The sequence below is a fragment of the Orcinus orca genome, chromosome 13, assembly GCF_937001465.1.
Source record: "Orcinus orca chromosome 13, mOrcOrc1.1, whole genome shotgun sequence".
NCBI classification, from domain to species: Eukaryota; Metazoa; Chordata; class Mammalia; order Artiodactyla; family Delphinidae; genus Orcinus; species Orcinus orca.
In genome coordinates, this window is record NC_064571.1 from 79,609,622 (window position 1) to 79,626,135 (window position 16,514).

General features: G+C 41.5%; 1 protein-coding gene across 2 annotated transcripts in view; it reads left to right on the forward strand.

The window, feature by feature from the left end:
• The window catches only part of CYRIA (CYFIP related Rac1 interactor A), a 106,487-nt gene extending 99,369 nt beyond the window's left edge, over positions 1-7,118 (forward strand). For both annotated transcript variants that reach the window (XM_004274865.4, XM_033437417.2), the window contains 2 exons: positions 1,618-1,688; positions 3,790-7,118. In XM_004274865.4, coding sequence (XP_004274913.1) covers positions 1,618-1,688; positions 3,790-3,853 — 135 coding nt within the window. In that variant the 3' untranslated portion in view covers positions 3,854-7,118. The remainder of the gene's footprint in view (positions 1-1,617; positions 1,689-3,789) is intronic.
• The last annotated feature ends 9,396 nt before the right edge of the window (positions 7,119-16,514 follow it).

Sequence of the window (16,514 nt, forward strand, 5' to 3'; positions counted from 1 at the left end):
GCAAAGTCATCGAGGCCCAGAGGGTTATGCATCATTTAGAGAACTGATGCTAATCGTGGGTGTCAGGAAAGCAGGCTGGAGTGACATGACATTTTCAACTGATTTCCTTAAACTTGTATGGAATGATCCAATACAGAATCGCCCCTAAACCGTGGTCCCCAGCCCAAGCCTCACCCAGAATTCCAGACACCCCCTCCTTTGGACACCTGAGGCATGGCCGGCCTCAAATCAAAGGTTATCCTTTCCCCCACAGACCTGCTTCTCCTCCTCCCGGGTTCCTGTCTCAGGTATTTCACCTTCCTCCAACTCAGTCTCAAAGCCAGAAACCTGCAATTGTCCCTCAGAACCTAGGAACTGTCTTCTTCCCTCTTCACCTTCACGCCTTCTCCATCACCGCGTCCTGTGACCTGGACCTCAGATGCATCCTCCCATCTTGCCCTGACCTCCGTGCCCACTGCTGCTCTCACACCCTGCCCCTCAGGGGCTCCCACTGGCCCTCCCGTCTCCAGTCATGCTCCCTCCGATCCCTTTCAGTATGAATCACAGTACTGGATTGTTTAGCACCCATCACGGGTGTTTTCCACAGGTAAAGGCCCCCAACTCGCGAACATGCTGTTAAACCCACACTGAATCTGGCCCTGACTACACCTCTGGCTGCATCCTGTTATTCACACTCAAGGCTTTCATCAGCCTGAAATAGAACTCGAAATTCCCAAAGAGTATCCACTGCTCTTCTGCCTCTTCTCTCATCTATGGCCCCGTTCCTCCCTGGGCACTTTTTACAGGAACACATATCACAGGATGATAATGAGCGATTTGTCTCTCTTCTCCCACTAGACTATGAGCTGTTTCGGGAGAGGGACCAAATCTCTTCATTCTGAGCTTGACCCCATCCTGCACCTATGACAGGCATCTCTGATCGACCACGACATTCTTTCTGGATGAGCCTAAACATGGCCCCAAATGATTCTCAACCCTGGGCTTCTGGCTGCCCCCATCAATCCAACAGCGTTTATCAGGGCTTTAGGAAAAAACTTGCAACATACAAGAACATTTTTATAAGCAACCTTTATAAAAGAGGCCCTTAGTACAGTATACCCAAATCAGTGCATGAACATCTGAGCTTAAAATGAGTGATAGTGTTCTTTCCAGATTCTTCCTTCGCAAAAAAAAAAAAAAGAAAAAAGAAAAAATTCGTTAAGTTGTTGAGTTTACCAGTCAAACAGCTGAAGGAGGAAAAGCATTCTGGGCAGAGAGATGACATAAAACGATCAGGTTTGCAATTCATTCAGTCAGTCTCAACTGAGCACAGGCTAGAGGAGGAGCTCTCCCCTTGGCTGTGGAGTCCAAGACAAGAAAATCAAAATCAGGTCGTTGTCCCCAGAAGTCAGACACATAGAGTGTTCGATTGCAGTATAATATGAAAACTGGCACAGAACCTTCTAGAAGCCCAGAGAAACAACTCACTGGCCTGAGGGGGGTAGGAAGGTGTGTTGGACATTTCTGAGTTTGATTTCTATGGGAAGAAATAATGTGATATTATTATGAACAGATGTGATGGACAGGTACTACGGTGGAATTACTGGGGTATTAACAAACTCTCGTGCTTTCTTCTAGATGAAAGGCTGTATAAAGGTGTTGAAGGAACAGGCCCCAGACAGTGTGGAGGGGCTGCTGAACGCCCTCAGGTGAGCCTCAGCCCTGTGGGGCAGCCAACCCTTCTGAACCATTGCAAATGTAGGTGCTGTTTGGGTCCGAGGGCTAGAACGCCAGGCTTAACCCCTTTGCATCTGTTAATACATGTCATCTTCCCAACTGCCTGTTGAGGTCAGCCCCATTTTTATCATCCCCTTTTTACAGATGGAAGAAACTGAAATTTAGAGAAGTCAACTCACTCGGCCAAAGTCACACAGCAGATGGCTGAGCCAGGATCTAAACCCAGGCCTGGGTGACCCCGCAGGTCAAAGGCCTAACTCCCAGCCACAGTGCTTTGTGGTTGGTGGGGACTTGCAGAAGAAGAAGCTTCCCCGGTCTCACTTCCCCCTGCACCTGTGGTTCCCAAACCTGGCTGCACAGGAGAATTATGTGGGTAGCTTTTGAAAACACTGATGCTTAGGGTCCAATCCAGGTCAAATGAGTTGGAATCGCTGGGCTAGGGCCTCAGGCGTCCATTTTGTGTGTGTGGGTTTGCTCTGAAGGTCCCTGGGTGAGTCGTACGTGCAGCTGCCAAAGCTGAGAACCCTGCTGTCCCCTGTCTGGATGCCCTTGTAGCTGGCGAGTGTTCCTGACGTCTCCTCACTGCTAACGCGTCATGCCCGCGCACCTGCTCTCTTCCCGAGGACACGTGCGCTTAATCCACTTCAGGGGAGGTATTCTCGTTTCTTAGCTGTGACATAGCCACAGGAGTTTGCTGAATCATGACAGTCGGGATTGTAATCTGGAAAGTTTATGGTCCCTGCTGTCTCATTCATCTGAATGATTCATCATCACCATTCGACTGATTTCCCTCAGTTCCTCTCAACTTCACGCATGTAGTCAATGTTCAATAGGTATAAGTGAGATGGAGCAGTGATCCTCTACGCACGTACAACACACAGGTTTCCTGCTCTCATTTAATCATCACAAGTCAGAGTGATAAGATCTGTTACCCCATCTAATAAATGAAGAAACTGAGATGCACATGAAATGCATAATTACACACTGAGGCTAATCCTTTTTCATGAAGTTGCTAAGTCATCATTTCAGAAGAGATTGTAGCTTTAACCCAAGAGCCTTCCAGATTCTGTGGGTAAACCGAGGTTTTCTCCATTGGTGCCCATTTCACAGAAGGCTGGCTTTCCACACTCAGTAAGAAGACTCTGGCTTCTGTTGTCTGTTTGTTTGTTTTGCTTTCCAGCATCATTCAGTCAAGCAGAGCTTCGAGAGCAGGGCACTACGGTAGGCTGTGAGTTCCATCCGAACCTCGGCATTTGGTGTCTCCTGTAGCCACTGTGAGGAAGTCAAAGAACACAGGTTTTTGAGGCAGGCAGACCTGGATCCAAAGCAGAAATCACAAATTGTTTACAAATCATACATCGTTGTATTTGTCATCTGGAATGGGTCTTTTAACGTCTCCAAATCTCAGTTTGCACAGCTGTAAAATGGAGGCAATAACCTGTCCTACAAAGAGTTAGTGTGAGTGGAAAACTTCCATGGAGTGCTTGGGACGCGGTCAAGATTTTATTACATGTTACTTGTCTTTTCCTTTCTTTTCATGAACTATTTCTACACCAGTTAATGTGAGGAGACAAACTACACCACTTTTCTTCAGTATATGGACCTGCCATCGTGCCCCCTTGTGGTGGCAAGGAGGACAAGTATTCCCATAAAAGTAGAAAACCCTAACAGTTTAAGTGTTGGGTAATGTTGTTATATGCAAACCCATATTTTAATATTTGTGTCTCAGCGGGGGTGGCCTAGATGGCCAAGATCCTGCGCTCAAGCACGTGAAGTCTGCCTCCCTGGAAAATGATATTGCTTGTGTCTCCTCCATGAAATTATTTGATTAGGTGGAAGATCTACTTGTTTAATAACCATAACATAAAACTCCTTTGGAAGGAAGGATCAAATGTTAAATCTGAGACTGCTCTGGGCATTGAAGTGTGGCTCTTTGTCTAAAGAACCAATGCCAAGTTTGATTTCTAAATATCAGTTATGTCTCCCAAGGTAAAGATGAGCTGGAGAGTCACGATCGAAGCTTTCTCAGAGTGCTGTTTGCACACTGACCGCCATCATTTTCTCTCCATCCAGGTTCACTACAAAACACTTGAATGATGAATCGACTTCCAAACAGATTCGAGCCATGCTTCAGTAAAGCTTTGCTCAGTGAAGAGGATCTTTGAACTGACCTCAGAAGATGTATATGTTTACATAATTTAATACAGATTGATGTTAATACTCGTGTATTTACATAACCGTTTCCTTCTTGTCCCTGAAATATATGGACCTTAATTTGTATCCCGACTGACTCAACCCAGCAGAGCATAAATTGACTGGAGAGCCTTATCTTCGATGGCTAAAAGGAAAACTGCTTCTCCAAAAGGAAAATTTTGGAGACATTGATCTTTGCTACTGGAGTTCCTTACACCTTTAACAATCAGAAATTCCTAATAGCTTGTGGTCATGTTTTAATTCTAGATGTGTAATCTCTCTGGGAAGTATAGTTATAGAAACACGAAGTATTTGATTTCCTGGGTCAGCTCAACTACAAGAAACACAGCTGTTATCCTGACAGAGAGAGAGGGATCCCAGAAAAGACAAATGCACGTGGAGACAGAAAGCCAAGTGTTTGGAATTCAGCACACCCCCTCTCTTTCCTCAGACAGCGCAGCACACGTGCAACTTTTTTGTTGCATGTATTTTATTTAGCAGCATACTCTCTTCCTGTTTTGATTTATACCCCCTAATGTTCCCTTTCCATTTTGCAAGAGGAAAAATCAGTGTGTTTGCATCAGTTCATGGGAGGGAAGCAAGGATAGATAGATGTGCTGTTGTGGATGGGTTGGTGGCTGTCGTGGAAGTGGGGCACAGGTGGGGAGGAAGGGCACCCAGGCGACAGGACAGTCATCTCTCTGCTTCAACCTTCTGTCTCCAGGGACAGGGAAATGGAGCTCTGGCTAAAATTGTGGGTAAGGTTGCTAACATTCCTGTTGTCTGTGGAGCACTGCGTACACACCCCCTCCTAATAGGAGCCCCGTCCTCTGGGGACCATCCATGTGGCAGCAGAGACCTAGACACTTAATTAGTTACCAGAAAACTAGAGGAACTTAGAGGGGAGATTTTCGTTTTCTGGTTATCTAATATTTAAATGGCAGCTCCTTTATGACCCAACTGCTAGCTTGTTGCAATGTATAAACTCTGGCTTGAGTACCTGGATTAAGTCCTCGCCCTGTTGATTCACAGAGTGATCTTGGGAAATTCACTTAAGTTCTCTGTGTCTCACTTTCCTCCTCTATAAAATGGGCAAATAAAACAGATAATCTCCAGTAGTCCTACAAGACTATGAGCCACTAAAAAGACTGACTCTCACATCCTTCCTTTGTAAGTAGAGTCCAGTAAGCATCACCCCACCTTGTCTTGATGCTTAGCAGTATGACAAGGGTCATTGTGTCTGCAGACAGAGCTTAGAATGGAATCTTGGAGATCTTCTATTCTGGTCTCCAAGTGGAAAAACGAGACAGAGGATGAAGTCTAACAGGATCACCCCCATGTAGGACTAGAACCCAGGATGCCTCGTTCCTGACTCCACGCCCTTTCTTTTTCACCACGTGGCCTATGCATACGTACTATGGGGGTGATACTGGACGCTTTTAAATAACCCCTCGGCCTGAACCATCTAATTGCTTGCCTATTTCTGATGGAAGGAAAGAGTTGCCCAGGGAACGGTAATTCCCAAAGTTGGGTTTGGTTATATCAGGGTTTGGTGTCATTCACAATGTCCCAAGGAATGAGCTGTCACACCATTACCTTCCTGACTTTGGTGGCCAGCTGGCATGCCCTTGAGTCCTCCAAGAAGAGGAGAGACATACTTTGGTTTTGTGTATGTTTCACAAAGAAATCCATTCAAGTGACAGAACAGATTACCCAGCCTGTATCTAAATGTCAGTCAACAAGGAGAGGAAAGGCCCTTTTCCTTGGAGCTTTTCCAGCTGAACAAGTACAGCTGCTTGGGTGAGGGTCCTCTCATCAGAACAGAAATGCACTAGATGGCTTTCAAGACCTTTCCAAACCTAGGCATTCTAAAACCCTAGAGGAAGCCAGCAATTAGGATAACACTGGGTAAACAAATTCATTAAATATTCAGCATAAGAAACGTTCTTTTACTTGGCAGGCCCATGTTGTCTTTGGGAAACAACTGTCGAGACTAGAGGTATAGATGCACTCAATGTTTATCGTCACTGGGTTTACTTTCCTCCCATATCAGGGAAGGAGATGAAGTCTTGGAGAGGGGAAAGGACTTGCAGAGTAAATAGTTGAGCACGTTTATAATTTTTAATTAGACTTTCTATCAAATGGGACCAAACATAGGGGAGAGGCTGCCGGTCTGCCCCGATTTAGCCAAGCTACCTTGTTTCAAAGCCAAGATTCACTAGTACGTGGATTCTCAAACGCCCAGGACCTGAACTATTGCCTCTGACTATCAGGGGGACGGTTAACTGAATGTCTGTGATCACTAACAGGTGATGGGCCTTGGGTCCACACCGGAGCTATTGTGGGAGACAAATTCTTTTAACAGACCGTCCACCAGGCATCAGACATCTTTGAAAAATCACAGCTTTCTGTGCTGCATGCACATGTGTCCACAGCCTGTGAGTGGTTCAGGGGAAAGTGCTAGCCACAGTATCCATGTCCATGTTAACTATATTTCATATTTCATGTCTCATCATTTTCGAATAAAAGTGTTTTCCATTACTCAGATATTTATTTTGGGGCAAGCAACAAGGTGAAAATTACATTTCTCAGATGCACTGCTACTTTGGCATTATAACTTTGTTCTTGGAAACCTTTTATGTGCCACTAGGAATTAGGAAAACAAAGTGACAATGAATGTTTTGAATTGTGGTGGCCCATTGGGGCTGGAGTATTAATTAACAACCAGAAAGGGAATCCTGGATACTATCCTTTAACTATTAGTTAACATCATGCTTCATCGGTGTTTGCTCCTAGCCATCACCATTGTATCAAGTTATTAATGGTAAACTGAGGTTTTTAATACATCATCACATTTAAATAACAGTAATTTCATGCTTTCTCAAAAGAAAAATGAAGCTCTCTCAATCTTGGAATCTAATGGTGCAGTAGACATCAGAAACTTCTCATTCAGTCTTGTATCCCAGACAGATACAAATTTTTCTAGATGTTAATAATAAACATTGGAATTTTATCTTAAAGAAGCAAAAACTTTGGAACCCAATTTCCCCACTACATCTATAAAGGCTGCTGCATACACAAAGCTGTTTAAAAGTTGTTGTATATTGTTTGCTGAAGTCCCTGTAATTTTTTTTGCCTGCTTTGCCTCTTTTTGTACAGAAGTTTTGAGTGTGAAATGAAAATTAAAGTTTGGTACATATATTTAAAAATACACCTCTTTTATATGATGTTCAAGGGTAAGTGGGTAGGAAGCACATGATCACAGATACTTACTAAACATAGATATTTGCTAAACACCTGCTCTGCGGACCAGGAAGTCACACCAGCTGCCCTTCACCTCTCTCTGCCTCAATTACTTCATATACCCAAAATCTGAAATACCCAAAATGAACTAGTCTTGGTACCAGCTGTATTTATTCATTTCAGCAAAGACCCCCATTATTTTTTTTAAAAGGCATAAAATACGGAGATACTTGACTGATATCTAGAGTTGCATGAGACCTACTTATTCAAGGATGCCAAGAAATACAAGAGCATTTGTTTGCTCTTTTATTTTTTCTCTTGAGTACAGTAGCACTTTATGGATTTGGCAAAATTAGCAAATAGCCTATTCCACAAGCGTTCATTTTTCAGGCAACGTAAACTCTACAGCAATTCTCTTAACTATTAAACACTGAAACTTTTCTAGAGCATTACTTTTAATCCCTGAACCTTTCAAGCTAATCACCTAAGACCTAAGTGTGTGTGCTCTCAGTGGGTTAGAGTCCCCAGGAGAGACCTTCCATGATACCATATACAAAACACCAAGGGAAATGAATAGGAATGGTAAATTTTCTGTAAATTGACACAAAGTATAAACGGACAAAAGCTGGAAAGAGAGAAAATGAAAGGGGCCTTGGAGAGAGAGAGGAGAGAGAGAGAAGAAGGGGAGAGAGAGACCCTAATTAAATAAGTGATGAGAGTCAAAAGACATGAAAAAGAAATGAGTAAGCATAAGTGTGTCAAGAGGAGCACAGCTGGTGCGGAACTGAATATCCTTCACACCAACCAGAAATTTGGTTGTTAATCAGAGTTCTCTTGGAAGGATGGTAAAGAAGAGCTCAGATGGTACATTCCTGAAACCTGGTGAATGTTTGCCATCTGTAGTCACCCCTGATTTCGTGCTTTAAGTTAGCAGCAAGCAGACAGAATTTCTAGATGTTTGCTGTTTGAAAGGTGTGTAGGATAATTAGTCATCACAATGTAAATGACCAATTAAATAACACTGTATAATGTTGATTATTTAAACTAGTCATATTCATTAAGCACATTAATCTATCCAGCACCAAAATCCTGGTTGCTACTAGTAACCTCCACCCTGACTGAGTACATCCTACATGTACCTCTTACTCAGTAAACAGAAAGGTCTTGGCCATTCTGTCTGCTCCAGCTCACAGGTCAGACTTCAAAGAAGGGAATTTTTCTGCCCTGGTCACATCAGGTTCCTGGGACTGCGTTTTTATTACTCTAGCTCTTCCCTTGCCTGATGTCCCAGAATTTAGTTTAGAAAGTGCCTTTTAGGCTGAAAGTTCTTGTAAACTCAAAATAGTCTTTTCTCTACAAGATCTTCCAGTTTTCACTATCAAATTGCATATTTCCAGATTCCTCTTTCTCTCTGCCTGCACTTTCTGTTCATTTTAAATTGTCCTTGTTTGCCCCATAACAGGCTTTTTCTCAAGTCAGAAGCTATATTTTATTAACATTCCTAAGCCACCCAAGAGCTATAGTTGTCAGTGTTGTGACTCGAGGACTGGTAGTTCTAAAAGGCTTCTTACACCTTGAAGAAGCTTGTCTCTAGAAAATATCAAAAGTACTTGGAGGAGGCTATAAAATTATCTCCCTCCAAATTTCAATAGATTTGAAAGGATTTTTTTATCCCTTTTGTATGATAGAAATAATGCTATCACTATGGGGAGAAGTTATAAAGGTGGTGGTGTTACATGTGAATATGGGTGGGGAGGATGAAAGGATAGGGAGCTCTAGGCTGAACCAGGTGAGTATTTACTGTCTCCAAAATGTTGCATGGGCATTTCCACTGCCGTGATGCTGTCTTTAACGCAAACCCTCTTCCTCACTGTCTATCTGAAGTTTACTTGGGCTTCAAGTAAACTTGATGATCCACTTCCTCCATGAAGCTTTACCTAACTAACCCAGTCCATGCTAATCCTCTCCTTTTGCCTCCTAATGCATTTAATGTATTTGATGTTAACTATAGGCCACTGCACAGTACTTTAAATCATGTGTTTGGTTTGCCCATTAGATTTGTAAGTTCCTGTGGGCAGAAAATGTGACCTACAGAGTGTCAAGATCAACATAGGCCAGTGGCCAATAGGAGCTACCTGCAGAGAGAAAATTTCAGGGTCCTGACACTTGAGTGTGCCGAAATGAGACCCTGATGATTAATTTCTACAGCTCACAGCCATCCGCAGCCACAAACTACCAGCTCCTCTGACTGGTCAACTTCATTCGTGGAGGAAATGTTTACCTACCTGTCAGGGTATTTTTAGCCTCTGTGGACACAGAGTTTGCAGCTTGCAGCAGATCTGCCAGGAGTCCAACTGAGAAATCAAGCTGTTGTCTTGATCACAAGTCTGAGTCAGCTAGTTCTGGCAAGGGCAGACATGCTAGTTGGATGAAGTTTTGCTTGGTCTGGTGCTAGGCTGCTACTCCATCAGAGAGTTGACCTTGAGGCAGAGGCAGAAACGCAAGTGAAGCAATTTCCAATAACTTGACCAATCAATTCAGCACCTTGGACAGCAATCTAGGCCTGTTGCCCTGACCGTCCACCGCCATGTACCCTGGAATCCATAAGTCCTATGCGTTGGTTCAACTTTGTCTCTAGAACGCTGGTTATCAAGACAATATGTTCCTTATAAAATTAAAGTTTCACGGTAGCTGGAAAAGCATTTTTCTTTGTATTGGGACTTCTGAATATCACATAAGATGGGCAGGAAGTAGTTTTGGAAAGGCCCGTATATCATCTTGCATTTTCATATTCACAATATTTTAAAATTCAAACTCATAAAAATAAATCTCTCCTCTTCTTTACCCCTATTCCTCCAGCTGATTATTAAGACCTAATAAATATCCTTTTTAAAGAGCTCTCAAAATCTGTCAAATTCTCCTCAGTTCATTTTGCTTTATTTACTCCAAGCTTTACCATCTCTTCTTTAGAAGGTCACTCAGCCTCTCCTTTCTCCCTCCTCTAGTCCATTCTGCATACAGCTAACACATCTTTCTGTGACATATGTTTGACAATGTTGTGCCGTACTATTGCCTTTAGCAAGTTCCCTGAACTATGGTCTCGGAGATGTTAATTGGTGTTCCATGAAAAGAAAATCAATTTTCAAGTACTTGTGAAACAGGTTAAACAGATTATTTTATTTACTTATTCTTTTTTCTACTAGAATTTTTTATTCATTGTAAATCTCCACAGGAGGCTAGAGCATATGATATGTAGCAATTCTTAAATGTATTTGTCTACAGAATTCATATTTCACAGAACATCTATGATTTCTCATGGACATTAGCATTCTGCAGAAACGCTGCTTAATCAAACCTAACAACTTAATTTTCCCATCTCGCTTACCTTCTATCAAGCATACATCCCATTTTTCCATGCTATAAAAAACATTCACAGTTTTCTGATATAACATCTATTTTCTTCATATTTATAACATTGCTAATAACATTGTTCCTTCTGCCTGAAATTCTACTTCCCCTAACTTGTCTTGTGAAATCCTGTTCATCCTTTAAGACATTGCTCAAATGGCTCTTCTTCTTTGACTCTTTCCATGCTTTACCCAAACGAAGTTAGTTACTCTTTCCTGCATGTTACCATGTTCCCATCTCCATTATACCATTCTCAGATTTAGGTGGTACCAGAGAGATTAGTGGTGAACAGCTGTGCTTAGGTCTCATTTTTTTTCTTGCCCAAATATGTCATAGAAATAGTAATCCACATCTGAGACTTCTTTAAAAGAATCTTTGTTTTTCAATCAACTCTGTAATTTAAAAAATAATAATTATGTACCATTTGAAGATCTAACACTAGTCACTTAAGAAACCATCTCAACTGACATTTTTAGGCAGGTATTCTCAGTAAGTAGTGTTGAATTTTTCCATATTTGTGAGGTTTGTTCATGTAGTCTATACATTTCTTTTTTTTTTTTTTTTTCGGTATGTGGGCCTATCACTGTTGTGGCCTCTCCCGTTGCGGAGCACAGGCTCCAGACGCGCAGGCTCAGCGGCTATGGCTCACGGGCCCAGCCGCTCCGCAGCATGTGGGATCTTCCCGGACCAGGGCACGAGCCCGTGTCCCCTGCATCGGCAGGCGGACTCTCAACCACTGCGCCACCAGGGAAGCCCTATACATTTCTTTTGATTTAAGTAGTTTACATTTTCATAGAAAATGGTACATTTTATCCACATTTAAAAATAGCAAAACCTTTTAGAAATTATTCATTATTTTATTATTTTCTTTTTACCTGTGGTTACATCTACTTCCTTAGAATTAACATTTTTGAATTTGTGTTTCTTTTTTTTTACCTTGACCAGACAAAAACATAATTTATCTGTTCGTGTTTGTATATACATGTATGCACACGTGCATGTGTGTGTATGTTGTAAGAAGTAGCTATTGAAGAGCAGTTCATGATTTAAGAGAGGGAAGGTACTCAAAGTCCAAACAGCAGCCTAGGTTTTCATTCAGGTCACGTAACTTACTAAATGTGTAATCTTGGGCAACTTTATTTGTGCCTCAATTTTATCATCTGTGAAATTATGTTAATTATAAAAATGTGACAAAAGGCCTTGCACCTAGTGACCAATCGTTAGTCATATTTATTGTCTATTGTAGTAATTTTTTATCTTCATTATTTCCCACTTTGTTAAAGTTCCTTATTGTATTTTTTACCTTTCTTATTTTTATTTTGTCTTATGTGGAATATTTAGTGTTTTTTTTTCCTTTGTTCATGAAAAAACTCTTTTAGGAAATGCATTTTTCTATAACACCTTTAGCTTCACCTCATTATCATTTTTACTAGGTTATTTTATACTCTGAGTGTAATTTTTCTTCCATTTATGCATAATTTAGGTGTAATTTTAAATATCTAAAGAGTTAAGGATTTTCTTGGGCTTTGTACTCCAGTTTGTGTCATTAATGTTAGTAGTATTGTATCATGATCAGAATGTGTGACCTATACCATTGCTATCATTTTGGAATTAATCAAGGTTTTCTTTGTAGCCTGATATCTTAGTTTGAATTCCCCCCAGAAGTAGAGCCTAATGCTAGGACTTAGTCACAAGTAGTTTATTTAGGAGATGAACCCAGGGAGCAGGGGCAGGAGAACAGAGAGAAAGAGACAGGGCAGGAGGAGGACCTAATAACAGATGCACTGTTAAGCAAGTTACTTCTGAGGACAAGAAGGGCCCAGTCCTTCTGAAAACTCTCTAAGGAGCTGTACAGAAACTCCTAAATATCATCTCCTTGAAGACTGGATGCTGGAGCACCCATGCACAGTTTGCCAGCCCCCTGGGCTGCACTTGTGAATGGACTGAGCAACCTTCCTTCATTTCAGAGAAAGTCAGGAAACAGAAAAGTGGAGAGAGAAAGTCCAGCCTCCGGCAGGCCACTGACAGTGCGTATGGGAACTGCCTACTGAAGCCGCCCCTGGCATCTTGGATAGGCCTCGGGGATCTGGTGTGGGAACCCATCTTGTACGTTACACACAAAATCATCTCCATCCATTTGTAAAGTGTGCCAATGATAAGCTTTTATTTTTTTAAGGCTCTTTGGGGTATAATTTCCAGCCTTTGCTTCTAAATTTGTGTCAAACAGTAGCTCAGTACTTCACAAGGCAGACAATGCTATTCAGGAATATGAGATCGTGTTACCATTACAAAAGACACAGAGATGCAGAGGTGTAGAACCTTCTTATTTATGAGACGGTAAATAATAGCTCATATTTATTTGACTAAGAGTTTCTTTATGTCAAAGTGTAACTTGAAGAGTAAATAACTCTCTCATGCAGATGAAGAACAGAATAGATGCAATCTGAAATCATTAGCGTTAATAGTTTACTGGAAGTGTATTTTTTCCTTTTATTACCAATAATAAGACAAATTTTATAGAGTAACTTCTTATCTAGATAGAAATAATAACCCTGTAGGAAATTATATGTGTAATACTTTATGGTGGGAGGAGAAAACTTGAATGCCTCTTTTTAATTAAGAGACTTGGAAGTTTTTCTTTGGTTTCAATATAACTTGTTTTTATACCTTATACTACTTCTGAAAAATCATCCCAAAGGATTTTGGATTGTCCCATGATATGATAAAGTCAGCATAAAATTAATTGTGGCAAGTAAAGCACATACATTTATAAAAGCAGAAAGGGGAGCTAAGTAGAGTGTATAAGGAACATCTAAAAATATTTAGGACAGATGCCGGATTAACACTGCTACTGGTAATTTGGGATCTTATGTAACATAAGATGTTACAGATGGTAGGAATTATGGATATGAAAGGTCTCACTCTGACAGACTTTGCCAGTGTTTTTGATAAATGTCCCCTTCTAGCCTTAGACAGAGTTGGGCTGTTTGAGAAGCAGCCATGCATGGTATGTTGATTTAAACTACCTGTTATTAGCTCATTTTGTAACCTCAAGATAACTAAACTGTACCTGTGGAATTATAGTTTCACATGTACAGTTTTTTCAAAGGGGTGTCAAATTAGCATCTCTGAATTCTTGTGGTGATAAGTGAAGATCATTGACCCAGGGATAAAAGGGAGGAAGTTCTCTATGAAAATATCCTTTATTTATTGCCCAGAACTCGGTCCCCCTTTTTTTTTTTTTATTTCTCACTTACTGACTTAGTTACATTGAGTATAAAACCCATGTGCTAATTGCCAATGATATGGTTATGAAAGTCAGAAAATTCACATTCTACTGGGGGGATATAAATATGATTCAATTCGATAAGTATTATGATACAGATAAACAGAAAGTCACGTGACAGGAAGGACATGGGAAACCTAACCTAGCCTGGTTGCGGGGAAGTCAAGGAGGTTATCTTGGCAAAGGCAGCTGAGCTTTGAAGACTCAAAGGGCTTTGATACCCCCCAGAGGGGCAAGGGATAGAGGGCAACTGTTTCAGATAGAAATAGCATCACGTGCAAAGGCAAGAGGCCATAACACCATCAGGGGCTTTATATGGATGGGGCATATGGGTTCTGTTTTTCCTGGAGGTGGGAGATAAAAGATGGAAACCCAACGAGAGGTGAGGCCAAACAAGAAAGTGAAAGGCTATGAGGGTGATAGGAAGATATGGAAAGACTTTAAACTGAAACATGACACGGTCAAATTTCTGCCTTTCAGAGATTATTCTGACTGATGTGTGGGAGGATGCCTTGGAAAATATAGACTGAAGAGAGAAAACCAGCAATTAGCAGTAAGGGTACAAATAAATATAAATGCTTATGCATTGTACCAGGAGCTAGACCGTAAGTTAATTATGCATATTAACCTCTCTACACGATCCCTACCATTTAATAAATCCCATTTTTACAGAGGAGAAAATTGAGGCACAAAGAAGTAAAGTAAATGCTCCAGGTTCTCAGAGCTGTAAGTGGCAGGTCTGGGATTCTAAACCAGGCAGCCGAGTTCCAGAGTTCACGCTGTCAATCACTGTGCTACAGAAACTTGCCCGATTATGGGCTCTCACTGTGTGTATGTATAGGCAGTGGGTTCAGCACTTAGCATACTTTATCCCAATTACTCTTCACAGCAATAGCTGAGGGTAGGTGATAGTACTATCCCCATTTTACAGATGAGAAAACTGAGGCACAGGGAGGTTGGATAAGTTTCCCAAGGGCACACAGCTAATAAAGATCAGATGGAAGATTAGGACCCAAGCTGTCTCATTCCAGAGCCTGTGCCTTTAATTGCCGTGGTCCTCCCCATCAGCAGGTGATTGCTGGAGTTCCATAGCGGCTCTAACTATTGAAGCAGAAACTTACCTGATATAAAGCGCTCGTGGATGTTAGAAACTGAAGGACTCAGAATGAATTAAAATCAGTCTGCCAAGATCGGAATCTCTTTACTTCTTTTGACGTGACTGGACTTGCTGATTTCCCTGACTAAAATCTTCCTCACTAGATTCTGAGTTTTTTGAAGAAAGGAACCCTAATTTGTTTATCCATATATTCCAGATACATATTAAATAGGAGATAAGCAAATTAATTAATGCAACCCAACCCGAAAATGTTTCGTCGTAGGCAAAGAGGTCTTTGAAAAAAGAAATGTATGTCTAACCGTTAAGGATGTTACAAGGCAGACGTTTTCACAGGGAGAACATCAGTATTGTACCATCCATGTGGTAGCTACTTATCACATGTAACTACTTAAATTTAAATTAGGTAAAATTAAGTAAATTTTAAAATTTAGTTCCTCAGTCTTACTAGCCACATTTCAAATGTTCGGTAGCCACATGTAATGACTAATGTAGTGACACAGAGAGAGCATTTCCATCATGGCAGAAAGTTCTATTGAAGAGGAATTACATGGCTGAAAGTTCTATGGAAGAGGGCTTGCAAGCTCCCCAGTCCTTGAAACGTCAGTGTCAAAACCTCCTGGACAATTTTCTGCAAAGCAGTTTTCTGGCTTCTATTTCAGACGTACTGAATCAGAATTTCTTTGCAAGAAGCCAAGAAATCCTCATTTTCCATATGCATCGATGTGATTTATTTTAAGAAACACTGATTTAGACCTTTGGATTTCCATATTTTTGCCTAAAAACCCCTTTGTTCAAATAAAAACTTAACTAGAATCCCAGCCGGTAAACAAGCATACGTCGCGCTTGTTGACACGGTGGAGGTGATGGGTCGGGACACCTACCTGAGCAGGTGTGATCTCTGCCTGATCTCTGTGAAGCACTATAGAACAAAGACACTGAACTTCACACTTTGAAAACTACTGGTTCAGAGGTTATGGAAGCTTCCCAGGAGCTCTATGGTTTTGACTCCCTAAAGAATGGGGATATAGGTTGTGAAGATGGAGTTTTATCAGGGCCATCTCCCTAGCGCCTGTGATCCATAAACTGGGCCTGGAAACGTGGGCAATATTTTGAACATGGGTGTCTGCACAGCTAATATGTATGAAGGTTTAAAGGTTGAAGCGTCCTGCAGGAAGCCAGGCTCAGTGATAAATCGCCATGGTGTAGATGAGAAGTGAGAGATTGGGTCACACTGCTTCTCCATCAGCGTGCGTGGCTCTCGTCATCTTGTGGGATTCTTCTCTACATGCTAGCTTTTGCCAGTTGCTATGGCCCTAAGTAAAGTCAAAGTTGGATCTTGGGCCTTGGGGACTCCACAGTCTAGGGACTGATATGTTTCAGAGCTAGGGAAGACACAGCTTCATGAGGTGGTGAGGGGATATGAATGGAGGGTTGAGAAATGATGATGTCAGTCAATCTCTGAAGACTAGATCTAGATCCAGGATCGATTTCAGCTCAGGTGGTGTGCATGACTGTCACTCAATCAAAGTAGAGGTGTGATGGGAGGGGAAA